This window comes from Fundulus heteroclitus, chromosome 20 (assembly GCF_011125445.2).
Source record: "Fundulus heteroclitus isolate FHET01 chromosome 20, MU-UCD_Fhet_4.1, whole genome shotgun sequence".
Classification (NCBI taxonomy): domain Eukaryota; kingdom Metazoa; phylum Chordata; class Actinopteri; order Cyprinodontiformes; family Fundulidae; genus Fundulus; species Fundulus heteroclitus.
In genome coordinates this window covers 889,460-914,454 of record NC_046380.1, presented here as the reverse complement: position 1 = coordinate 914,454, position 24,995 = coordinate 889,460, and the positions used below count along the sequence as shown (strand labels likewise).

The 24,995-nt window shown below is 48.7% G+C and overlaps 3 protein-coding genes across 4 annotated transcripts in view; 2 read left to right on the top strand and 1 right to left on the bottom strand.

The window, feature by feature from the left end:
* LOC105917784 (E3 ubiquitin-protein ligase RNF123) overlaps positions 1-3,011 on the bottom strand; it is a gene marked incomplete in the record, with an annotated part of 45,076 nt that extends 42,065 nt beyond the window's left edge. The window contains 5 exon segments of one of the 2 annotated variants that reach the window (XM_036151701.1): positions 8-87; positions 787-871; positions 1,407-1,521; positions 2,655-2,698; positions 2,818-3,011. In XM_036151701.1, the coding sequence (XP_036007594.1) occupies positions 8-87; positions 787-871; positions 1,407-1,488 (247 nt within the window). 2 annotated transcript variants of the gene reach the window in all.
* Positions 3,012-6,979: 3,968 nt separating this feature from the next.
* Positions 6,980-17,345, top strand: aldh4a1 (aldehyde dehydrogenase 4 family, member A1). The gene is made up of 15 exons (XM_012852702.3): positions 6,980-7,250; positions 11,564-11,657; positions 11,735-11,827; positions 11,910-11,957; positions 13,299-13,454; positions 13,585-13,734; positions 13,889-13,963; positions 14,064-14,251; positions 14,326-14,399; positions 14,481-14,677; positions 14,769-14,816; positions 14,944-15,096; positions 15,356-15,477; positions 16,059-16,177; positions 16,884-17,345. Exons 1-15 carry the CDS (start codon positions 7,210-7,212, stop codon positions 16,994-16,996), a joined length of 1,671 nt encoding a protein of 556 aa, XP_012708156.2. The 5' UTR covers positions 6,980-7,209; the 3' UTR covers positions 16,997-17,345.
* A 3,123-nt stretch (positions 17,346-20,468) lies between these two features.
* Positions 20,469-24,597, top strand: LOC105917801 (achaete-scute homolog 5). The gene is made up of 2 exons (XM_021310697.2): positions 20,469-20,603; positions 24,009-24,597. Exon 2 carries the CDS (start codon positions 24,079-24,081, stop codon positions 24,595-24,597), a length of 519 nt encoding a protein of 172 aa, XP_021166372.2. The 5' UTR covers positions 20,469-20,603; positions 24,009-24,078.
* Positions 24,598-24,995: the final 398 nt, after the last annotated feature.

The following is a 24,995-nucleotide window of genomic DNA, read 5'->3' as shown; positions in this document are numbered from 1 at the left end:
ACCTCACCTCTGCTCTCCTCACACGGTTCTGCTTCAGCCAGGAGCCGGTCCAGATGGGAGCCCAGGTCCTGGAACCCCAGAGGCTTCCTGCACACCCACACAGAGCAGAACACGGGTCAGAACCGACGAAGGCAGAACCAGGCTGATTCAGCTGCAGGTTCTGACCCGTGGAACCAAGGAGCAGCAGGTCCATAAACAGTAAAATCCACAGAACCAACGACCCAAACAGAACCAGACAGAAAACTAAAAGACAGGAGGAGGTGCAGGAGGTCCAGCAGTCAGCCTGTTTGGGTTCATCAGAACCTCCCGTCCTTCAAGGTGAGTGGAAACATCTACAGGGTGTTATAGAGGAGGAGGAGGAGGAGGAGGAGGAAGAAGAGGAGGAAGAGAGGAAGAGAGGAAGGAGGAGGAAGAAGAGGAGGAAGAAGAGTAGGAGGAGAGAAAGAAGAAGAGGAGAGGAAGAGGAGGAGGAAGCATCTCCTCCTGTTTTGCTGCAGGAGGTCAGGAGGAGACCAGCTGCCAGCTTCTATGATTAGACCTGAAACCCGAGGCAGGAGGCGCTGATCCAGAGGAGCTAAAGTTAGATATGGAGCACCTGGTGTCAGAACCAGCAGAACCAGAACCAGCAGGTGGGTTTGGGTCGGGCTGCAGCTTAAAGCCACTTCACCAACATTTCTGCAGTGAAGCAGTTAAACCGGGTCTAAACTGGCTGAGGCTCGTTTGTTACACGGTTCTGGTTCTGTTGGACTCGCTGGTTCTGTTGGACTCGCTGGTTCTGCTCAGTACCTGAGAGAGGCGACAGTGGGTGGCTGCTTGCTGGAAGGGAAGACGTGATGCAGGTAGTCGCTCAGCAGCTTCTCACTGACGATACCTGAGAGAGAGAAGAGGAAGATCAGCGGAGGACAGGCTCCGTCACCACGCTCCACCAGAACCACCAGAACCACCCAGAACCACCAGAACCACCCAGACCCACCCAGAACCACCAGAACCACCACGCTCCACCAGAACCACCAGAACCACCAGACCCACAGCCTGGGAGAACGACTTAATGACAGACCGGACCTGAGGCGGCACCGTTTATCCTCCGTGTTCTGGTCCCAGAGGACCGCCTGGAGCCCGGGTCTGACGGACGTGTGGGTTCAGCTGGTTTTATTTTTCATGCATTCTCTTTATTTTATTTCAGCGCGTAGTTTCAGGCGTTTTATATTCAGCGTTATAAATAAAGATGGTGTAGCAGGTGGAGGCGTCAGGAGACGCTTCCCTAAATCCTCTCAGGGTTCCTGCACACCTTTACCTGTTTATGCTTCGCTGCATGCAGTGATGTTAGATAACATGTCCTGTGCAGCCCTGCTTCCTGACAGGAACCCCGACAGAACACCCCCCCCCCCCCCCCCCAGGTGTCCTACCTGTGGACCGGGGCTTGTCCGTGTCGGAGGCCAGCCTGTAGTTCCTGCGTGTCAGCGCCGTCACGCCGCCCTTGGTGCTCATCCTGACGGCCTGGATTCAGCGACCCATTCACTGCTGACAGAACAGAACCGCCACACGGCGCTGACTCGGTGGTTTATGGTGGACCAATCAGCCGCTCAGGCTTCCTGTGAAACCTGCTCATCATCATCATCATCATCATGTCTGACCACCACCTCCTGGTTCTGACCCAGTCAGGACTCCCCTGTGGGGAACGGTTCATTTATCAGGTTTAATTGTTGCTCCTGCTGTTCTGAAGGTCTGACGATGAATCAGTAACGCTCTGCAGACGCGTGGCTCTATAGAAAAACACCCAGTAGATCAGTTTTCTGAATCAGAATGTTTTATTTGTCACAGCGGCAAATAAATAAACAAAATATTCTGATATTCTGGACAGTTTTCCATCTTGTTGCATTCTAGCCAATCGTGGAGGTTCATACTACCGTCCTACCTCCTCCCAGCCAATCACAACGCAGACCCAGGAGCCAGCCGTCACCACGCTTCAGAGAAATTGTTGCTTTTTAAGACTTAGTTTAAAACAGTTGGCTGAATAAACGATTGTGTTTGAATTCAGCGTCTTTATGTAAAAATAAGTCATTAAGCAGCAGCAGCATAAAATGGACTTAAAATATGCTTTGAACTGTTTGATAATTATCGATAATCACGATTTCTGTGTTATCGATATGTTTTTTTCTACATGGTCCAGCTCCGTCAGAACCGTGTGTCACATCCACACACCCAGCAGGTTCTGGACTGGTTCTGGTTCCTCTCAGCCTTCTACACGCAGGAACTGGACCTGTTGGACCTCTTTGCCTTAATGGGGGTTGGTACCGTGAGTGAGTGTGAGGAGAGCCGCCCATCAAAGCCCAGAGTTCTGCTCCACAGACTGAAAGAAGCCAGAGGATTCCTGCTGCTGCTGGCACAGCCTGGTCTGCTTTACCTCAATATCAGCAGATTTCTGCAGCAACAGCCGTTTAATTATTGATTTCAAGTAGCCACTAATTATGTGCAGGTTTTGTTTCCGGTAAGAAACTTTGAGAAGCTGAAATATTAAAGTTAACAGGTTTATCCACCGTTCATCTGCTGCATGTAGTAACGCTGTCAGCTGAATAATCTTTTACGCTGTTTTTATTCTTGTTAGCTGTAGCTTCTGGACGCTGTTAGCATGCTAACTCGCTCCGTTAGCTCACCGCAGCGGTCGGGCTAATGCCAGCTGTCCGGTTCGGTTCTGGTTCTTGATGGACGGGTGTCAGAGAGATGAGCAGCTGTTACTCCCTCGGTCCGGTTCCCTGTGACTCATCGAAGCTAGCAGCAGGCTAATGGCTAAAGCTAACTAGCTAACGCTAAACTTACCCGCAGCTTCTCGCCGTCCGGCGGGGCTGGCTTCCAGCTGTGGCCCGCTGCTGTGACCTGCAGCCCGGCTGATTAAAGTTCGGTGAGCCGCTACCAGCGACCGGAGGCTAATTTTCACAACAATCCTCACCTTGTTAACGCCTCTCAATGTACGGGGCGCTGCTTGGTCCAAAATAGAAAATTAAAATCCCGTTCACGGAAACAACGCGAGAACAAGGAGAAGCCAGAGCGCCGGTTCTTCTTCTTATGTTTTATGGTTTCTGGCTTTCTGGCGGTTGACAAGCAACGTTGGGCGCATTACCGCCACCAATGGAAACGGAGGGTAAACTACCAGAACGGGAGCAGAACGTATCTCTGTGTATGGGAACAGAACACACGCACAGCTCGTCTGGACCTGCATTATTCTTTAGATGATAATAAATTATTACTTATATTGATCATAATATGAAATCATTGTATGAATAATGTATTCATTGGTGAATGTGAGAGGTAATATTTTGGGTTAAATAAATTATTATTTAAGTTCTTGTTAGAATTATTATTACTATGTCTACATATTTTGTTATTTACTATTTTCATTGTATTTATCATATATATTTACTCTTTACTACTAAGAAGTTTTAAGGTTTTAAATCTCTCTCTTACAGTTGCAGAAGGCCTGCAGAAAGCAGAGAAATATGTTGTGACTATGATAAATGTTTTTATGAACTCTATTCAGCCATCTGGAGTGCTGCACTGTGTGAACTGCTTGGTTTTATCTCGAAGGTCACAGTTATTTTGCTTATCCCTACCCCTTAGATTCAAAATGGAACCAGGGATTCCTTTTCCTAATAAATAGAGAGGGGGCGACGGATTTGCTTCAGATCGGATTTGGACATCTGTATTAAGCATCTCCGTTCGATCTCCTTGCAAGATTATTTGAAACCCAATCTCATTGTTGTCTCTCCTTCTTATGTTGTTGATGAATGTTTTAGGTGTTTGAACATGACAGTTCTTTAGTTTTTTTTAACATACAAAACTATTCATACACTACACCATATTTTATTGTAAACATTTTTAAAACAATAATATTTTTAAAATCTAAAAAAGCCTAAAAATATATCTTTAAAATATTACAGAATTGTGGCTATAAAACCAGAATTAGGCTGCGGCCGCGGTGCATTCTGGGAAAGTGGTCAGTCTGCAGCACGCACAAGTCTGATGCACGCTGGATAAAGAGGGCGGGGTGAGAACACCATCCGGGGATTTGTTCCGTTCTCGGTCTGCAGTTCTTGGCAGCTGGAACAGTGATGGGGCTGATGACGTGTCACCAGAACATGAGAACGCTCAGGTACGCATGTTGATAAACAGACCTTATTTCTTAAGGATTGGAATCACTTCTCACCTGAAACTTCCTGACCTTTGACCAGATTTCCACTACTATCTATTTCAGTGGTTTTCCTTTCCTTGCATTAGAAAAACCACACATGCACCTCCATTTCCCTCCTAATGCTGCTGCAGCTTTACATAAAATGTAGGTGAGTTTGTCTGAATCCTTTTAACGAAAGATTCACCAGACAGCCTGACTGACGGGAAATTCTGACACTGAGCATCCATCTCTGATTTTCGGAGCGTGAGACTCACGTCTTGTGTCTATTGCTGCTGATCTCTGACTGGACCTCTGACACACACTGAATGCTTGATGCTGGTTACCTGGATGGGTACACAACCCTTTTCACATTGTCCACACAAAGCACTTCTCACTAGAGCCACATTCACCCAGTTGCACATTCATTCATACACCGATACCTAGATCTGTAGACAACTTGGGCTTAAGTGCCTTGCCCAGTGGCACATATGAAGAATCAACAGTCTTTATTGTCATCATGTAACCATAATGAAACTTTGGTGAGACGCCGGCTCAGAGTTAACATATAACACTCAGACATGATGTTCAAGCTGAACACATAAACATCACCTCCTGAGAAGCTACGCGTTCAAATAGTCGTTAGCGTCTGATAAGATTTAAATGTTTGAGTCAGAAAAGACGGTTTGAGTCAGAAAAGACGGTTTACAGAAGGATGTAAACTACTGTATAATAGCAGGAATGTTACAGATAAATGAGGCAACAGTGACGCAGGAGTTAGGAAGTACCCCAGCGGGTTGCTGATTCAATCCGCTGCTCCGGTTCTGTAGAAGTTCTTTAGCAGCTTAGTGGGAAGTCCAGACCTTTTCAGTTTCCTGAGGAAGAGGAGCTGTTGTTGGGCCTTCTTCACCAGGTGGAGGTGTTCACAGTCCAGGAGGTCAGAGGAGATGTGAGGAGGTAGAGAGGAAGTGTTCAGTCCTCCTGGACCTCCTGTAGGATCATGTTCTTTGGTTCCTCCAGAGCGTTCAGCACCATCCAACCAGAACTCCTGAAGGACCAGCTGGAGGAGTCAGGAGTGGACCTCCACCACTGAGCTATATTCTACACTGGAGTGCTAATCACCGTCTGTTTGAACGAGTCGCTTTGAAGCCACCAGCCGCCATCTTGGTACTCCCTATTTCCCCCCAGTAACTAGGGAATATGTGCGCTACAGCATCGAATAATGAGGATTTTCTCATGTTCAGGGGGGGCTTAAGACTTTTAAAATGTCAAATGCCATATACTTTTATGTTATGTTCTAAAAATATCAAGTACTGAGAAAGTCATGTGCTGAAATATTTTGCATTTTATTAATTTAAATATATATGTTTAAAATGTATAAATATATAAATAACAATATACAAAAACATATATTTACATATGTGTATACATATATATACATATATGCATATACACGTACTTATATATACATTTATATATATTTAATATGAATAACATGTAAAATATTTCAGCACCTAATTTCCTAGTAGTTAATAGTGTTAGTACATCCACTGACTGTAGAATTACCTGTGAAACGTTTTCACTCAGCCAGAAAACTGCTTGTTATTCCAAGCAAATCCTGTGGGATTCTGTGAGAGTAGGGAGGAGCAAGATGGCGGCCAGTGACTTCAGTTTTTCGGCAAAATCAGAACTCCAGTGTATTATATAGCTCAGTGACCTCCACCTGTCCCAGTGGATGCTGGACCACCTCACTGGTCGACCCAGTATGTGAAGACATGGAGCTGTGTTTCTGACAGGCTGGTCTGCAGTCCAGGTGTTCTACAGGGAACAGTGCTGGTACCGGTTCTGTTCACCCTCTACACCACAGACTTCTCCATCAGCTGACTGCCAGAGTCTCTCATCACAGAGGAGGACGATTCTGGATGAGCAGAGAGTGGATCCAGAGCTTTGTAGACTGGTACCAGCAGAATGATGCTGGAGCTTTGGAAGCAGGAGCTCCATCAATATCTAACTTCCTCTGACTGACATCACTGATGACTTCAATAATTTCCTCTGGCTGCTGGAAGTTAAATAGCTTCATCTGATGTCTCCTCATCCCATCAAGTGCCTCTCAAAATACAACATTACCGTTCATGGAAACGGGAATTTACTGGATCTACTTCTCACCAGTCAGCCGGCGTATGGTCCGGGTCCAAGTGATGAAGAGAGATGAGGGAGGAGTAACAGGAGGAAGTTAGAAACAAATAATAATAATAATAACCCAATGTACCCTACGGAAGTTCTCCTGCTGGTTGATACACAACTAGAAGACCCCCATGGACGTTAATCAGCGCTAACCTTGACTTTATCCCTCATGTTTGACGTCTATCCATGCAGGGTCGCAGGGGGCGGGTCCCTGGGTCCAGCGATCATTGGTGGAGAAGCGCAGTAACACCTGGACAGGAACATTAGATATTTTATTAGACTGTTAAATATAAAGTGTCACTGATCGGCTGGTAGTTAACACACAGTCTGAATTAGTCATATTTAACAGACGTTTGCTTCATCAGAGTCAGATTATCGTCCAGCTCCGCCCATCCCGGCGCGCCGGCAGCTATGCCGGTGAAGGAAAGGAGCGGAGCCACGTGACAGAAAGGTCACGCAGGATGCTGTTCCGGTGACGGGCTGTGATTGGCTGATAAAATTATGCTGTCCTGTGATTGGCCAGGGCGATCCCCGCCTCTGGAAGAGTCCATTCCTCTGAGGGGAGTTCCAGGTGGGCCGGAAACACGTTTTCTAGTTTAATGTGAGATTTTCCGTCGTGCTGGGTGGCGTTTATCAACCAGCAGCGTTTGTTCCTGTAGCGCTGTGTGTCTGTGAGGGAGGGGGGATTCTGAGGCGGACCGCCCCCCCCAGCAGACGCCTCCCCCCCCCAGCCCCGGAGGCAGGTGGCCAGGCTTCGGTCAGCTCGCTGATCGCTTCGCTCGGTTATAGATCAGCTCACCTGGGCTGGAGCAGAACCAGCAGCCGCCTTCCGTCTCCACGTCTCTTCGGTTCCTCACGGGAAGATGCTCCGTGTCCGGCTGCTGCTGGGCCGGTCCTGCAGGGGGTAAGTCCCGCCGCCCAACGTCACCCGACCCTCCGGAGAAACTTCCAGAAGGAGTTCCGATCAGCTGGCCCCAAACCTGTTGACGTGAACCCGTGATCCGTCAGAGACAGCCAGCTGCTAGTCCCGCGGTGACGTCCTGTGTGTGACGTAACGACACCTGAGCACCTGGCGGCAGGTCCATGGTCGTTCATGGTTCTGCAGACCCAGCGTGAGAAGGCAGGTGCGGCTCTGCAGCTGCACGCATGGGTCCCTTAGCGGCAGGAAACACGTGTTTGTTTCCTGGAAATAACCCGAACTGCTCAGAAAATCCACTAAAACAGCTTTTTAAATCTCTTTACTCGGGTCAGAGCAGTAAAGATCAAATAATTCAGCACAGATCCGAAGAATTGAAGCAATTATTGATAATCCTCTGCAGGAATTAAAGGAGCAGATGGCAGCAGTCTCTGCCATCTAGAGGTCACAGTGGAATGGAACCAACAACCTCAGATGTCCTCTTCCACCAATTTAAGACAATACCAGTGAATAGGGAAAATTAACAGCAACATTAAAGGAGCCCATGGTGCTTTTAAATCCTCCTTTCCACATTAAATTCATCCAGCTGTGTCTCTGAAAAGTGGAACTGCTCCGCTGGGGTCTGAGCACCTCCTTATCGTTGCTCCTCCTCTGCCTCCTTCTGAGCTGCATCTCAGAACGACTCGTTTTGGTGCCGTCTCTTTAAATCTACAGGAGGTACTTCACGCCCCGCTCCAGGTCACAGAGCGGTCCACTCCATTTGTGTAGTCTGCAGAGAAATGTGATAAAAGCCAATAATCCTGCTGGGTTAGCAGACGTTTGCTTCACCAGAGTCAGAGTCTGCTACAGCGTTAGCTACCAGCTAACGCTGTAAGGCGTTAGCTGGTATACAAGGAGGAGGCTTCTATCCTGCAAAGGCTGCAAGGTTCTAGGTTTGAATCCCACAGACCCTCAGCCCCAGAACGGTCCCTGGGGGCCAAGGAATGGGTGAGTTACAGAGGATGAATTTCATTGTTATGTATGTTGCAATGACAACATTTATTCATCTGTCATAATAACCTGAGTCACAACACATGAGTCTGGCTGCTCGGTCAGCTCCAGCTGGTCCGTGATTGGTCAAAATGTTTCTCAGACTCATAGTTTAAAGCACTCCCCCCTGTGCTGTCGTCCTGATGATGCTCCTACCTCCTCTTCCTCCTCTTCCTCCTCCTCAGCAGTCCATGGCTGTGGCCTCCTGGCTGTAGTTCTCCTCACTGCCCCCTGGTGGTCAGCCCCATGCGTGCGCTCGTATTTAAGCATTGAGCGTGGAGGTGGGGGTGTACTAGAGTCTGGTGTCTTTGTGTTGCATTTTGGATTTCCTTATTATTTCTGTTAATATTTAAGTTTTGTCAGGACCCTCTTGAAAATGAGACGGTACATCTTAAAAAAAGATGAAATCTTCAGCTACATTTCAGTTCATCTTTTGTAACGAATGTTTAACTAGTGTCAGAATGTTGGGATCAGGTCCAAATCCTGAGAGCGTTGGAAGGATCAGTTTATGGGTTTCTCACCAGGAACCTCTTCTGTCAACAATGAGCCGGCCGGCTTTAGCTGACCGTTCTGCTGGGAGCCAAACTGAGGAAGATGAAGATGAAGATGAAACCCAACATCTGCGTTTCTTCTCTCGGTGCAGCAGGAGGTCCGTTTCTCAGAACCTGCAGCAGGACATTAACCGGCTGTGCAGAAAAAGCAGATGTTAGTTTTCTCTTTAGTGCGGTTAGGATTGGCCGATAATTTAATTTTTTTTTTTAGTTTATTAAGAGTTAATTTTTGTAAAATTTAGATTTTTTATTTTATGCCAGTTTTATGCTCAGTTCTGCATGTCGGTTCTGGTATTACAGCTGATAAATGATTGGGTCCGGAGCAGCTTCTACACATTTTATTTCTAACTTTGGACCGGTCCCACAGATCAGGTCTGATCTGAGTACCGCCATAAAGCAGCCCCCGGTTCTGGTGCAGGAATTGGACCTTCTTTTTCAAGGTTCTTTACTCTAAATTCCCTTTTGGTTTAAAAAAAAAAAAAAAAAAAAAAAAAAAAAAAGCTAATTTGGTTTCCTCAGATTATCTAAGACTGGACCCAGATTATTTAACCAAGCCACTTTATTTATAAGCTTTTTAAAAACAGCCCAGCTGATAAAATAAGTTACAACCAACCAGAGTTAAACACCTAAGAAGTGAATAAAATGAATAAAGTGACTTAAATGAATAAGGTGAATAAAATTACTTAAATTAATAAAGTTACTTAAGTGAATAAAGTGACTTAAATTAATAAAGTCACTTAAATTAAATAAAGTGACTTAAATGAATAAATTAAAAAAATAAATAAAGTGACTTAAATAAAATGAATAAATAAAATAAATAAATTGAATAAATTAAAGTGAATAAAGTGACTTAAATTAAATAAAGTGAATAGAGTGACTTAAATGAATAAAGTCACTTAAATCAAATAAAGTGAATAAAGTAACCTAAATAAAAAAAAAAATAATAATAAAGTGACTTAAATAAAATGAATTAAGTGAATAAATTAAATAAAATGGGGAACCACAACACAGGGAACCTCTGGGCCTCCGCTGTCCAGCAGCAGCTCAGGAACATTCTCCTTCCTGGACCAGAACCAGGCAAGCAGCTGCAGTACAGGGTCGGTGTTTGTTGTTCCTGCTGCAGCTGACCCGGCACGGCGCTGACTGGTTCCTGTGAGAACCACCCAGCTGGTTCTGCTCCTCCTGCTGCCGGCGCCCCTCGGGTCAGAGTCCAGTTCTAGTTGATCATAGACGGGCCGAGGAAAGGTTCTGCTGAGCTGCTCCGGGTCCGGCCAGCGTAGCGATGAGGAAAGCGACTGAAGGGTCCGGGTGAGTCCGACTCGGATTAAATCCTGCAGATCAGAACTGGTCCGGTTCAGAACGCTTAAATCTTTTAATTTAATATTCGGTTTAAAGGAAAATTATTCAGATGTTTGCAGGCTTGAGATCAGAGGAAATGAACGATCAGAACCGATCTGGGACCGGGTCCGTGTCCCGGCTGGACATGATCAGAATCAGTGAAGCTCCAAGACGGAACCAACCCATTTGGGTTTCTGTCCGGTTCTGTTTGGTTCATTTATACTGAATCTGAGGGTTCTAACCCAAACTCAGAGCCAGGCGTCGTTCCCAACCCAGGAACATAAAGTTCTGGTTCTGGGAAGTCTGAGTAGGAGAAGTTCTGATATAATGAGCAGAACCGTGGAACATCTGAGTGTACTGCACAGCTTCTGGGTCCAGAGATCTGGATGAACCAAAGTTCTGGAGAAGAGAAGCTAAAAGAGTCTGAGCCGTGCTGGTGGTACCAGCCGGTTCTGTAGCTGCCGGTACTATGGGTCCACTAATAAACCGGTTCTACGGTACTCATGCACAGGTAGCTTTTACTTTAACACAAGGTTCTGTTTGGTTCTGTTGCACAATAATTCAGTAAGGTTCTGATTTCCAAATGCAGAACCGCGTGGCGCTCCAGAATTAACTGGACCAGATTGACCCGGCTCACGGTGCTGGTACCAGTTGGTGCTGGTACCAGATTGATCCGGCCGGTATCAGGGTGCCGGTACCAGTTGGTTCTGGTAGCTTTCCACCAGCTGAAGGAATCCTGTAGAGGTGAATGAGGCCATGCTTAAGAATCTGGGTCAGTGGTTCTGAACGTGTTCCAGCTTTAACCGGATGGGTCGACGTTCTGGAGCTGCGGCCGGGCTGATGAGACATTAAACTGAGCAAAGTTCTGATGACAGAACAAGGTCCAGGTCCGGGACGGTTCTGAAGTCCAGATGGGTCCATAATCAGTCACTGATTAACTGTCAGCTTCTGTTTAAACGTCCTGCAGATTTCTCCACTTTGATCCGGTTAGCTCAGACCCTGGCAGGTCCGACCCAGGTCAACGGTTCTGCTGTGACCCGGCGGGTCAGAATAACTGTGTGTCTATGGTTCTGGTGTCCGACCCAGGTCAAAGGTTCTGCTGTGACCCGGCGGGTCAGAATAACTGACCTTCTGTGTGTCTATGGTTCTGGTGTCCGACCCAGGTCGACGGTTCTGCTGTGGCCCGGCGGGTCAGAATAACTGACCTTCTGTGTGTCTATGGTTCTGGTGTCCGACCCAGGTCAACGGTTCTGCTGTGACCCGGCGGGTCAGAATAACTGACCTCCTGTGTGTCTATGGTTCTGGTGTCCGACCCAGGTCAACGGTTCTGCTGTGACCCGGCGGGTCAGAATAACTGTGTGTCTATGGTTCTGGTGTCTCCAGGTTCAGAACCTTCTCGGCTGCAGCCGTGGAGGTGAAGAATGAACCCATCCTGGGCTTTGAGGCGGGGAGTCCAGAACGGGCCGAGCTGCAGAAGGTCTGAAGGTCCTTCAGGTCCAATCTGCTCCATGCCTGTGGTCAGCCGGGCGCTTTAACCCTCATCTCTGTCTGCAGGCTCTGGACAGCCTGAAGGGGAAGACGGAGGAGATCCCCTGTGTGGTCGGAGATGAACACGTTTGGACCAGAGACGTCCGATACCAGCTGTCTGTGAGTCAAACAGGTTCTGATGAGGTTCTGATGAGACTGGAGATGATGTTCCTCACTGACCCCTGTGTGTTTCCCTTTCAAGCCCTTCAACCACTCACACAGGGTGGCCAAGTTCTGCTACGCTGACAAGGTGAGTTCCTGTGTCCCGGGTCCAGAACAGAACCCTGCAGAACATCTGGGCCGTTCCTCCAGAAGTTTTGGCTTCAGAGGGATTCAGATGCTGCTGAGATGAAAGTTGTTCCTAAAATGACGAAGCAAAAAGTTTATCCTGTGAATACGGCCCCGATGTTCTCCAGTCAGAATCAAGATTCTACAGTTCTGGTTCTGGAAGCCGGTTCAAGCATTCAACGTTTACAGTCTCTGAAGATGGAGCACCAGAACCTCCATCAGAACAATAAAGTTGGTCCAGTCGTTCAGTCTGGGACCTCAGCAGAACCAGTCAGTCAGTGGAGGTTCTGTAGTAGGGCTGGACGATAATTCAGTCCAGAAACAATATATATAGATCCATAGGAAAAAATAAGGTTGATAAAAGTTTGATATATAAACAGTTTTCCTTCCTTCCTTTCAGCCGATCATATTAGTTGATGCTACAGTCACTGGATCCTCTCGACCAATGTCAAGAACCTATGTAGGGGTTTCTATGGGAACCCTCTATAGGGGTCTCTATAGGGGCCTCTACAGGAATCTCTACAGTAGTCCCTATAGGAGCCTATGCAGGGGTCTCTATAGGGATCTCTATAGGAACCTATGTAGAGGTATGGGAACCCTCTACAAGAGTCTCTATAGGAACCCTCTATAGGGGCCTCGTGAACAAAGTGTTCTAGGCAAAAAAAGCCTGCAGCGCTTTTTAGGGGCCAATTTAAAGGGGCCAGTTTAACACAGAACCCATGATGTAGAGAAATGAAGGTTCTCCACGGCAGCCGTTCTCTGACCTGCAGCAACACAACCTTCTTCAATCGACAATAAAAAGCTTCCTGAACTGAATCCACTGAAATCTAAATGAGTTTCAGCTTTTCTGGGTTAAATGCGTACAGAATAAAATCACACTTAGAGCCAAACGACTACCTGACTTGTCTCAGAAGTAATGGAAACAACCTGAACCAGATAGAAACTAAATATTCGTGGAACACTGGAGCAGAACCAAACTGCTGCTTTGCTGTCATTCACTCCAATTATGGTCCGAGGTGTCTGACGGCGCCGTAGCCATGGAAGGTGTGCCTGGGGCCCTCCTGGTGTTTATACTGATTGGATTTAACTGGGGGGGGGGCCAAGGTGCAACTTTACCCAGATTAGGCTGCGTGAAGGCAACGCCTGCAGTGACCTGTCCATCTAATCTTTGGTGCATTTCAATCTCTTTGAAGTTTCAGGATTTTCTCCACCGTCATCCTTTAGTGTGAGAGCGGCGCACCTGTTCATACATGAGGCCCCAGGTGATGTTTTCCATGACTCCACCTGTCTGAATCACCTGCAGGAGCTGATCAATAAGGCCATCCAGGCCTCGGTGGCAGCCAGGAAGGAGTGGGACCTGAAGCCGGTCCAGGACCGGGCCCAGATCCTCTTCAAGGCTGCCGACCTCATCAGCGGACCCAGGAGAGCCGAGATCGTGGCCAAGACCATGATTGGACAGGTAGGTGCCACACCTGGAGGTCAGGTGACGCGACTTTGTCGTTCACTGAGTTCAGCTGTGACGTCAGAGATGAAGAGGTGAAAGGTCGGCTGCTGACGCCGCGTCCCGCCTCCCTCTGTCTGGTGTTCAGGGTAAAACGGTGGTTCAGGCTGAGATCGACGCCGCCGCAGAGCTCATCGACTTCTTCAGGTTCAACGCCAAACACGCCGTGGAGCTGGAGTCCCAGCAGCCAATCAGCACCAAGGAGAGCTCCAACACGGCGCTGTACCGCGGGCTGGAGGTAGAACCGCCGTCACACCTGAGCTGATCTCACGCTCACAGGCCGCGTGGCCAGGAGCTCCTGGTTCTCCTGGTTCTCCTGATGAGGACCGGGGGGGGGGGGGGTTCCCGGTCCTCTTCTGGCCCCGCTGAGCGGTTCTCTGTTTCCCCTGCAGGGCTTCATAGCAGCTGTGGCTCCCTTTAACTTCACCGCCATCGGAGGAAACCTGGCAGGGACTCCCGCCCTCATGGTGAGTGCTGCAGCTCTGACACCGACCAGCAGCTTCCTTTTACCTGTGGTGCAGAGGAAGGAAGCCGGCTGAAGGTCACCTGTGAACACCTGTGCCGCAGGGTAACGTGGTCCTGTGGAAGCCCAGCGACACGGCCGTCTCTGCCAGCTACGCCGTCTACAGAGTCCTGCGTGAGTGCGGCCTGCCCCCCAACATCGTCCAGTTCCTGCCTGCTGACGGCCCCGTCTTTGGAGACGCCGTCACCGCCTCACCGCACCTGGCGGGGATCAACTTCACCGGCAGCGTGCCGTAAGGACGCCCGACGGGACCGCCGCTTACGGCCCACCCTGGCTCCGTTCACCTTCCCGTCTCTCTGCCTGCAGGACCTTCAAGCGTCTGTGGAAGCAGGTGGCCCAGAACCTGGACGTCTACAGGACGTTCCCCCGCCTGGCCGGAGGTGAGCACCGGCACGTCACGCTCCTTCACATCCCGGTTCTCCTGCAGGTTCTGACCGCGGTCTGGACCTTTGTGTTGGCAGAGTGCGGAGGGAAGAACTTCCACTTCGTGCACTCGTCTGCAGACATCCAGAGCGTGGTGATGGGAACCATCCGCTCAGCGTTTGAGTACGGAGGCCAGAAGTGCTCGGCCTGCTCCAGGATGTACGTTCCTGACTCCACGTGGCCGCAGATCCGAGAGCAGCTGCTGGACGTGCACAGGAAGATCCGCGTGGGAGATGTGAGTCAAGGCGTCACTGAGGGGGGGGGCGACCTACAGGTCCAGTTTTAGTTCCTCAGGGGGGATTAACCTGATGTTCTCTGCTCCTCAGCCGGTGGAGGACTTCAGCACCTTTTTCTCTGCAGTCATAGATGACAAGGTATGCTGGCTCCTCCTTAGCTCTGCTTCTTCATTAGCTGCTCGTTAAGACGCCTCGTTAAGGCGCCTCGTTAAGGCGCCTCGTTAGCGCTGAGCTCACCCAGTGACCATGGCTCCTCCCACTGCAGTCCTTCGCCCGGATAAAGAGGTGGTTGGACCACGCCAAGTCCTCTCCAAACCTCAGCATCATCGCTGGAGGAAACTGTGATGATCGGAAAGGTTACTTTGTGGAGCCGACCATCATCGTGACCAAAGACCCTCAGGACCCCATCATGAACGAGGTAAGAAGTCACCTGACCCACCGACAGGTGAGTCTGAGGCTGCAGAAGTTAACCTGAGATCCTGGAGATCTGATGTCAGGAAAACTGTAAGATCTGCTTCGGTTTCTCCGTCTAACCTGCTGATCACCGGGGTTCTGGTCCCAGAGGCCGGGTCCACACTGGTCGGGTCACTGCTGGGGACCAGAACCTCAGAGTCCAGGTTTGGTCTGAGGGAACGTCTGCAGACTCCTGTAAGTCCCATGACTTTGTGTTGTTTCAGGAGATCTTTGGACCGGTCCTGACCGTCTACGTCTATCCAGAGAAGAACTACCAGGAGGTTCTGCGGCTGGTTGACGGCACGTCGCCGTACGCTCTGACAGGATCCGTGTTCGCCAGCGATCAGTAAGACGTGGTTCCGCTCCGGTGGTCGGAGTCTGATCGTCCAGAACCAGAACTCTGGACCCACTAAGTCTGGTTTAATGCTGCCGGGTGTTTGGTAGAAACTCGGATCTCCTCAGGTTCTCCTGACACGACTGAAGGGTTCTGCTTCATGGAACACAGCAGCTGGTTTAATGGTCTGCATCACTGGCTTCTGTCCGGTTCTGGTTCTGATCAGAGGTCTCGCAGAACGTTTCATCAGGTCTAGTCCTGTTTCTGATTAGAGCGTCTGGCCTGAGAGCAGAACCAGTAGATGTCTGGTACCAAACTGGGTTCACGGTACAGGTTCTGCAGGACGGGTTCCGTCTGAGCATGCTCAGAGAGCAGAGTCCTAACAGAACCCTGCAGCTGGGCCAGATGGAACCTGATGGAACCGGCTGATGGTTTCAGCGGTTCTGGGGTTCCTCCAGAACCGGCTGATGTTTCCAGCGGTTCTGGGGTTCCTCCAGAACCTGAGGCTGCAGCCGGCAGCAGTTAACGTTTCTCCTGACTCCATGAAGAACCTGTTACTGGTCCAGACTGACCGGGACCTGCTTGTCCTGCAGGAAGGTGATCGAGGAGGCCGCCAGAGTCCTGAGGCACGCTGCGGGGAACTACTACGTCAACGATAAATCCACCGGATCCGTCGTGGGCCAGCAGCCGTTTGGAGGAGCCAGAGCTTCAGGTGAGACCTTCATGGACGTTAAGCAGGTCTCTGCTGGAAGCTCAGAGCTGCAGCAGGAAGCAGCGAGAGCCATAAGATCAAAGCTAGTGGTGGAGCTGCAGGTCAGAGAAGAAGAAGTTTCTCACAGCAATGCCTCAGAGAAGATGGAGAGAGAAGATCAGTCAGATCCTGCTGAGGGTTAGGGAGGGATGGATGGATGGATGGATGGATGATGGATGGATGGATGGATGGATGGTGAACAGTTGGCAGGATGGATGATGGATGGATGGATGGAGGGATGATGGATGATGATGGTGGATGGATTGATGGTTGGATGGATGGATGGACGGTTGGATGGATGGATAGAGGGATGGATGGATGAACAGTTGGATGGATGGATGAATGGAAGGATGAATGGAAGGATGGACGGTTGGATGGATGAATGAATGGATGGAGGATGGAAGATGGACGGTTGGATGGATGGATGGATGGATGGTTGGATGGATGATGAACAGTTGGTTGGATGGATGAAGGGATGGATGATGAACAGTTGGATGAATGAATGGTTTGATGGTGGATGAACAGTTGGACGGATGGATGAAGGGTTGGATGGTTGGATGATGAACAGATGGATGGATGGATGGATGATGAACAGTAGGATGAACGGTTGGATGGATGAGCTGATGGATGGATGAAGGACTGACGGTTTGTCCGACTGTCCCTGAAGGCACCAACGATAAACCTGGAGGACCTCACTACGTCCTGAGGTGGACGTCTCCTCGGGTGGTGAAGCAGACCCACGTCCCCCTCACAGAGTGGAAGTACCCCTACATGGGCTGAAGACCCCCCCCCCCCCACTGCTCCACCCGTCTGTCCTCCCTCCGTCCCTCTACCCGTCCCTCCGTCCATCATCTCTGTCCTTCCGTCTCTTCTTCCTGTCTGTCCATCGGCTGACTCCCTGAAGACGGACCTCTGGTGTCCTCCTGGCCTCCGTCTGTCCCTCTGGGTTCTGGAGCTGGACGTTTGTCCATCAGAGCAGGAGGACGTCCTCTGAGGTCAAGGCTGGAGGCTCCGTCAGCTGATCAGTGGACCGGGTCAGAACCGCTGATGGACCTTCTCAATGTTTCTGTTGCAGTGATTCAGTCTGACGCTAATTAAGAAAAGCTGCTGATAGATTTTAATCAGTCGGTAACAGCAGCAGTTCTCCATCCTGCTGGAGAACCTGCTGGAGAACCTCCTGGAGAACCTGCTGGAGAACCTCCTCCTGGAGAACCTCCTGCTCTAAGCCGTGATCAGGAAGGTAGTTGAATGTCTCTGAGGGGATCTGGTGTTCTCGGTCCGTTTGCAGCAGGTTCTGCTCTGGGGTTCTCCTGCCGTGATGTTTGGAGGTGTTTCCTCACAGATCTTCATGTCTACACCTGTTAACTTTGACAATAAATCATTTCTTACAATCAATGGTGTCGGTTCTGGTTCTGTAACGTTGGTCCTGGGAGACTGTTTCAATGTTCTTGCACCTTCCTGGTTCCGACAGCCCAGCCTCAACAGGTGGTTCTACCAGGTTCCTCTTTAACCCCTACTGTCATGTTCAACCAAAGAGATTATTACTATTATTATTATTATTATTAATGATACTATTATTATTATTATTATATTACTACTATTATTTTATTATTATTTTTACTACTATTATTATTATTACTGAGTTACTGTGACTGAAACTCATTAACAGACTCATATTTCTACTCCTACATTTCTGTTATTTTCTACTTACATCTAATAAAAACAGGACCTTTATTTTTGAAATATTACACCAGACCAATAAAAAGGGATTTTAATGTAAAATATGGACTTAAGTATGTTTAATAACGGCATAAAGGATATTTTCCAAAGGTGCTTTTAATGACGAGCCTCACCGGAACAAAGGGTTTAATTTATAAAGATGGCTTCCATGAGGTCAGGTCATAGAGGCCTTCAGGGCTCCAGCCCACTACCTCACTGGGTCAGCCGGTTCAGATGGGTCAGAACCAAGTTGGGTCTGTAGAACCTGCAGCTGCAGGAACCTCTGAGGTTGTTTTGGGCTCAGATCTGAAACTGAACCGGCTTAATGCCGCCTTAGAAACGTCGCCAGAATAAATGACTTCCTGTCTGAACAGGAAACGGACACTGCTGCTTCTTTACTGGATGAGGCAGCTGCAGATCATCCAGGAGCATGGATCACATCAGAACCAAAGATTAGATGAAAAGTTCTGCTACTGGTCCATAAAGCTCTGGATGGTCTTCAACTGAGCAGATAGGAGCCGTCAGGCCTTCATGATCTGAAGCTACGGTAATGTGCTGAAACAATTCAATTCAGTTTTATTTCTATTAGCTCTAATTCACATCATCATCAAGGTTCTTTCCAAAGTCAGCTTCCATCAGATCCTCCAGGTTGGTGAGAAAGTTTCCTCTCTAAGGAAACCCAGCAGGTTGCATCAAGTCTCTCCAAGCAGCATTCACTCCTCCTGAAAGAGCGTAGAGCCACAGTGGACAGTCGTCTGCATTGTTGATGGCTTTGCAGCAATCCCTCATACTGAGCATGCATGAAGCGACAGTGGAGAGGAAAACTCCCCTTTAACAGGGAGGAGAACCTCCAGCAGAACCAGAACCAGGCTCAGTGTGAACGCTTTGTCTGGTCCTCACTGACCTACTGCTGCCAGCAGCTTCATGTTCTCCTTTAGATCAGGGGTTTCCCAAACTGGGGTCAGAACCCCCGGGGGCCCATGATGCAGCGTTAGAGCATATCCAAGTGTTAATACAGCAACTGAGTGTAAAAATTATCATTTATTTCTCGTAAATTTATGACTTTTCAACATCAGAGAACGTCCAAGTTTTTTCTGGGGAATGTTTTAAATGGATCTGAACATTTCTGAGTTTTTCATGGAAAGTTACTCCTGCATAGCCAATAATTGATTTTCTTTAACCCTAATCCGATCTTGTTTTAAATTACGGGAATAAAATCATGATATTAAGGGAAGTCATAATATTACCAGAACAAAGTGGTAAAATCACATCTGAGTCACATAGTTTCTAAATCCTGACTCTAGAAATAAGTTGAAGCTGAGGCGCTACAAAGATTCAGTATTTGCTTAGATAATTCCCCCAGAAAAGAGCGAAGGGCGTCACCAGACGGTGGCGCTGAGAAGGTTTGATGCTCAGATGGACTTTCTCAGAGGACAGAGCTGCTGGTCCAGCTCTCCTTCCCCCTCCTGACGGACAAACTGGACCGGACTCTGATAAATAAGCTGAAATGAGCAGAACCAGCAGCAATGTTTAGATCCAACACACCTGCATCAGGCCGCTTCTCCTTCATTCTCTGATTAGGTCAGAGGACAAACTCCAGGTCCAGGTGGCCACTGCTGAAGACTGCATTCTGGCCCAGGTCTCCAGAGCCATGGTCTTTGTTGCTGCTGTGGACCTCCTGGGTTTATTCTGGGAGCTCTGAGGCAGCTGCTGGAGCTTCTCCACCACTTAGCAGAAGATCTGGTTCATCCCTTTAGTTTTACTAATAGATGCTAAAAACCTTCCAGTGAAACTGGCCCGGTACCAGAACTGAGCAGAACCCTGACAAACCTTCAGGAGGCGCTGAGAACGTTAAAGACTCAGAGAAAGGCCCATGAAGGAAGACGTGGGAGGATAAGGAGGGATGAGGAGTTCTGGGTCCAGGAGAAGAACTCAGAGCCGTTTCCTGTGATGAAAACGGACCTCAGATCAGACGGATCTCTGAAGGCCTAATGAGAGCCTCTGTCCTCACCTGCAGACTGGATCATCGCAGGTGAGTGTCAGGTTGCTGGTGTGTGTGTAAACAGTCATCAGCGTGTGCGGTGCCGGCAGACGAGTGATGACAGGAAGGGCGTGTGTCGCTGACGCCTTTCATCTGGAGCAGCGGGATTTAGGCAGAGGAAACGGCAAACACTCATTCCCTGCATCAGAACGCTTTGATCTGAACGCTGCTGCAGAGAGACTTCCAGGTCTGGGAGGACAGGGAGGACCTGGAGATCCTGGAGGACCTGGAGGACAGGGAGGACAGGGAGGACCTGGAGGACAGGGAGGACAGGGAGGAGAGGGGGGACAGGGAGGACCTGGAGGACAGGGAGGACAGGGAGACCCTGGAGGACAGGGAGGAGAGGGAGGACCTGGAGGACAAGGAGGACAGGGAGATCCTGGAGGACAGGGAGGACCTGGAGGACAGGGAGGACAGGGACATTGGGTATCAAAGTGGAGGTTCTCACTCAGGAACACGTGATCAGAGCTGTGAATGTTCTGTTGTACCTGACAGTCTGTCCCTCTCTCTCTAACGCACACCTGTGGGGGCGGAGCTTCAGCAGGTAAAGGCTGAGCTTTCTATGCTGCAGTCAGAGAGGAGCTGAAGGACGACCCGCTGCAGCTGCATCTGAAGGTGAGACACGCGGTGAGGTTCTGCTTTATTACTGAACTGTAATAATAATAATAGTAATAATAATAACTATTAGGAAGCAGAGCTTCAGAAGAAATAAGAGAGACGTCTCCAGGTTCCGTCACGGTTCTGATTCTGGGTCCTGTTCATACAAGTCGCTTCTTTTCTTCCTGGGAATGAAATTCCTCTCAGCTTGGAGGGAAAAAGTATTAAAATAATAATTAATACATCACTGCAGCATAATCTAGTAATGCCAGCGGTTCGGTTCTGATCCAGTTCTTTCAGCTCTGGGTTCGTCCGTCCAACATCTGTCCAACATCTGTCCTCATCCTTTCAGCGCTCAGAGGCAGGTCTCCTTCAGGAGGTCTGGGATGAGATGTTCACAGCAGAAGGTCTGCTGACCTCACTAAGCTGCTGAAATGATGACCCGGTTCTGGTCTCCTCCCAGAGGAACCAGAACCAGAACCTCCACATCTCCTGCTGCTTCAAAGAGTTCATGATGCCCAGCGCTCTGAGGCTCCCAGAGACCCTGGAGGAGAAACGAGTCCTCGGCATCATCCGTCCTCCGCCGTGTTTAATGGAGAGCAGGATCTCCACGTCTGTCCTTCACAGCAGACACGTCTGGTCGGCTGGAGGAAGATGGACTTTGGTTCTGGTCCACTTTGCTCCTCACGCTTCCAGCTGCTGGATGATTGTAGCTCGGACTGGAGATGTGGACAGAAGCTGTTGTCTTGTTTTTCCAGGCGTGCCACAGATACGAGCTTCTGTGCTGCAGCGTATTCATCCGCCGGGGAAACAGGATCATGAATTACTGCTGAGAAGTTCCTGGACGCTTTGATCAAGCTAAAGAAACGGGAATAAAAACAGAAACATTCTGGATGTTTTTAGGGATTTAAATCAGTTCAACAATAATTGTCACAATCCAGGAAAGTACTGAACTCAAATTAAGGCTGCATTGTTTTAAATGAAAAAGATGAATTCATTTTGAGGCTTTCACCACATCTTTATGAGGGATACCGAGTCTGGAGGACTGGAGATAAACCGCCTGATAACAGGCGGACTCAGAGTCCAGTTTTAGATGGTATCCTCAGTAGATTTCTATTTAGTTGTCTCTGTTCCCTCCCCTCTGACTTTCTGCTGGTAGTCTGAATTATGTCTTAACCTCAAAGGGGACATAACCTGCAAGCAGCATTCACTCCTCCTGAAAGAGCGTAGAGCCACAGTGGACAGTCGTCTGCATTGTTGATGGCTTTGCAGCAATCCCTCATACTGAGCATGCATGAAGCGACAGTGGAGAGGAAAACTCCCCTTTAACAGGGAGGAGAACCTCCAGCAGAACCAGAACCAGGCTCAGTGTGAACGCTCATCTGCCTCCACCCACTGGGGCTTAGAGAAGACAGAGCAGAGACACAGAAAGCACAGAAGCTCACATTGACCCAGGAGTACTTTCTATGTTAGATGGTAATAGTGGATGATCTGCCTCCCCTGATGATGTCACAGCTAACAGAACGCCAGACCAGGTGTACCTTCTATAAAGAGAAAAACGACAGAGAACAAAAAGTTAAAAGCTGAAATAACAACATGGAGGGTTCTTCTTAGGATCTTAACTGTTCCTGCGCTCTTCTGGACTGAGATGTCTGATGTTTCTCCAGGTTTCTGTTGGAGCCACTTCTCCAGAGTGGGGGTTACTGCCCAGAGGGCTCTGATGCCCATGGGCACAACTGTTGTCTTCAGGCTCTTTCTACTTCTTCCCTGAGCCCTTTCTCATGCTCTTTTTTACCTGACGCTACCATCAGTGGGGACGGCAACATCGATCACAACGGCTGTCCTCTGCTGCTTTTATATATATATATATATATTTCAAGCCGTTAAATCGCTTTCTCTCTTTTTTATTACATTTCATGAACAATACGCTACAGCAGGCTGTCAAATAAAATTCTACATGGGGCCACTTTGGCATCATGAAGTCATTAAAAGGGCTGGTTGAACCTGAATAGATTTTGATTTCATAATTTAATTTTAGTTTACTTAGAAATATAAAAAATATGCACAGTAGCATAAAAGTAGCACCTTGGGTCCAGTTTATCTGGAAATAAAGTTGATATTGGGGTGAGTTACATTTTAAACTCATCATTCTGCATCACTTCTCTTTCTGGACATTTCTGGGTTGTTTTAATGTGTTGTGGGAAAACTGTCATCTAGTGGCAGGATGCTGTTTCTACAAATTTAAAAAACAAAAGCTACATGAGGCACAGTTTTAGCCACTTTATACACTTTAAAAGGATTTATGTCTCTACTTTATGACATGATGTGCCTTTCTTGGCTCTTGAGGGCCGGATAAATTGCCTTGACGGCCCGGATTCGGCCCACGGGCCTCGAGTTTGACACATGTGTGCTACAGTATTTGCTGCAGAGCTGCTAAACAAGGCCATGGACTTCCTGTTGACCAATTTAGGATATCCATATTTTTTATTTCTCTCAGTGATTTTGTCGTCCAAGCTGAAGGATGCTAAAGCTACAAGTCGATAAGGGACAATGTTCAGTTGTGTTCATGACACCGTCCCCCAGCAGACTACAAAAATGGCTGAACGGGGTGGAGTGTAACACTCTGCAACCTGGAGGGGGGTGGGGGGTGAAGTGCCTCCTTCAGATTTAAAGAGACGGCACCATAACCAGTTGCTCTCAGACGCTCCTCTCAACAAAAGTTTCCCCAAGTCATTTTTTTAATAACTGGCCATGCACAACACCATCCTACCTGCTCTTCTGCTCCTCAGGGGGATCACATGAAAATGTTTCCCCCCATTCCGCTCTGGTCTTATTACTTTCTGCTGAGGCCTTCCTCTTCTTCTCATAAACGTGAACGTGGTTCGCTTCTTGAAACTCTCAGCCATGTTCAAAGTCTACAGTGAGAGCAGCGGAGCAACAAAGAACAGCTAACACCAAAGCTAATCGCTAAGCTAACCACTAAGCTAACCACTAAGCTAACTGGATACATAAACATTCACTCCAGTGTTAGAGTGATGGCATGTGAGACAACCAGTAGATGAGATCATTACCCCAGAACCTGAGGGACAGGGAGGGGGGGGGGGGGGGGACCAGAACCAGAACCAGAACCAGAACTCTGACCAATCTCTGCCCTTCGGACCAAACGGCAGGGATCAGTCAGATTTTACAGGCATGTAACTCCAACAGAGGTCTAATTTTTTTAACTTCCTTTTTGTGATTACACAATGTATTGACTACTTTCAGGATGGAAGGACGATTTCAGCGGAATAACAGAAAATGTCTCTGAACAGGATTAGCCAACGATAGCTTTAAGTTCAAATACTGTCCTCCTGTTTCTCTCTGAGAGCTCAGGAATGCCCCTCAGTGGAAATGCTTTGTTAGCCGGTAAACTGAAGCTGATCTCTCTGTTCACAGGTGACCAGCATGAACCTTCTCTGATCCGTCCAGGTGTCCTCTTCCCTGATTGGTCCGTGCTGATTACACGATGAGCTCCGCCTTCTCTCAGTCGCTCTTTGATCGCTTTGGTGTGTCTCCCCCTGTTGGACTGGAGGACCGTAGCAGGTCTCAGCACTCAGACTCTCTGCCCACCTCAGTGCCCATCCTCTTCTACCCCCCCACTATGGACGCCTCCACCCTCAGCCTTTATAAGGGCCCTTTGAGAGGCCCCGGCGGCATCCTGCCCTACCTGTCCCCGTTCCACCACCACGGACACTTCAGTGTCTACGAGTGTCCGTTTGAGCCAGCGTTCATCCAGAAGCGTAATGAGCGTGAGCGCCAGCGTGTGAAGTGCGTGAACCAGGGCTATGCCAAGCTACGGGACCACCTCCCGGGTCAGAGCGCCGACAAGAGGCTCAGCAAGGTGGAGACGCTGCGCGCCGCCATCAGGTACATCAAGTACCTGCAGAGGCTGGTGGAGATGGAGGAAGGAGGCCATGAGGAGGCGGAGTCCGTCAGGGAATCGCTGTCTGGACCAGACAGAGGAGGAGAGACGCCGGCATGTTGAGCGTTAAACACAGACGACCAATCAGGATCCGCCGTCCAGAGGGAGGAGCCAAACACTAACAAGATGGAGGCGTCTACAGACTGTGGGAGCTCCAGGGGCGCTGCAGCATTAAAGCCTGAGTTAGAAAGCTGTGCAGAGGTCCTGCTCCTCTGAAGTGGTCAGAGAACAGATGTGGAACCGACATTTGTCTTAACCACAGCAACAGCGCCACCTTCAGCTGGCTCCAAAACTTCCTGGACGGGGAACAGACCGCTCACCTAGTCTGGGAATCTGGATTTAATGTAGTTTTAATTTGCTTCTTGGCCACTTAAGTCACTGTCGGGGTTTAACACTGTCCAAATAAAAATTCTACTGGATCAAAAGTAAAAAATAAAAAGTGACTTACTAACTTGATGTTT

Bases quoted from the DNA above. Each gene is read 5' to 3' on its own strand.
- aldh4a1 (XM_012852702.3), top strand. From the start codon at position 7,210: ATGCTCCGTGTCCGGCTGCTGCTGGGCCGGTCCTGCAGGGG. The intron at 14,252-14,325 runs GTAAGGACGCCC...CTCTGCCTGCAG, and splicing joins AACTTCACCGGCAGCGTGCC to GACCTTCAAGCGTCTGTGGA. The intron at 15,097-15,355 runs GTAAGAAGTCAC...GTGTTGTTTCAG, and splicing joins AGGACCCCATCATGAACGAG to GAGATCTTTGGACCGGTCCT.
- LOC105917801 (XM_021310697.2), top strand. From the start codon at position 24,079: ATGAGCTCCGCCTTCTCTCAGTCGCTCTTTGATCGCTTTGGTGTGTCT.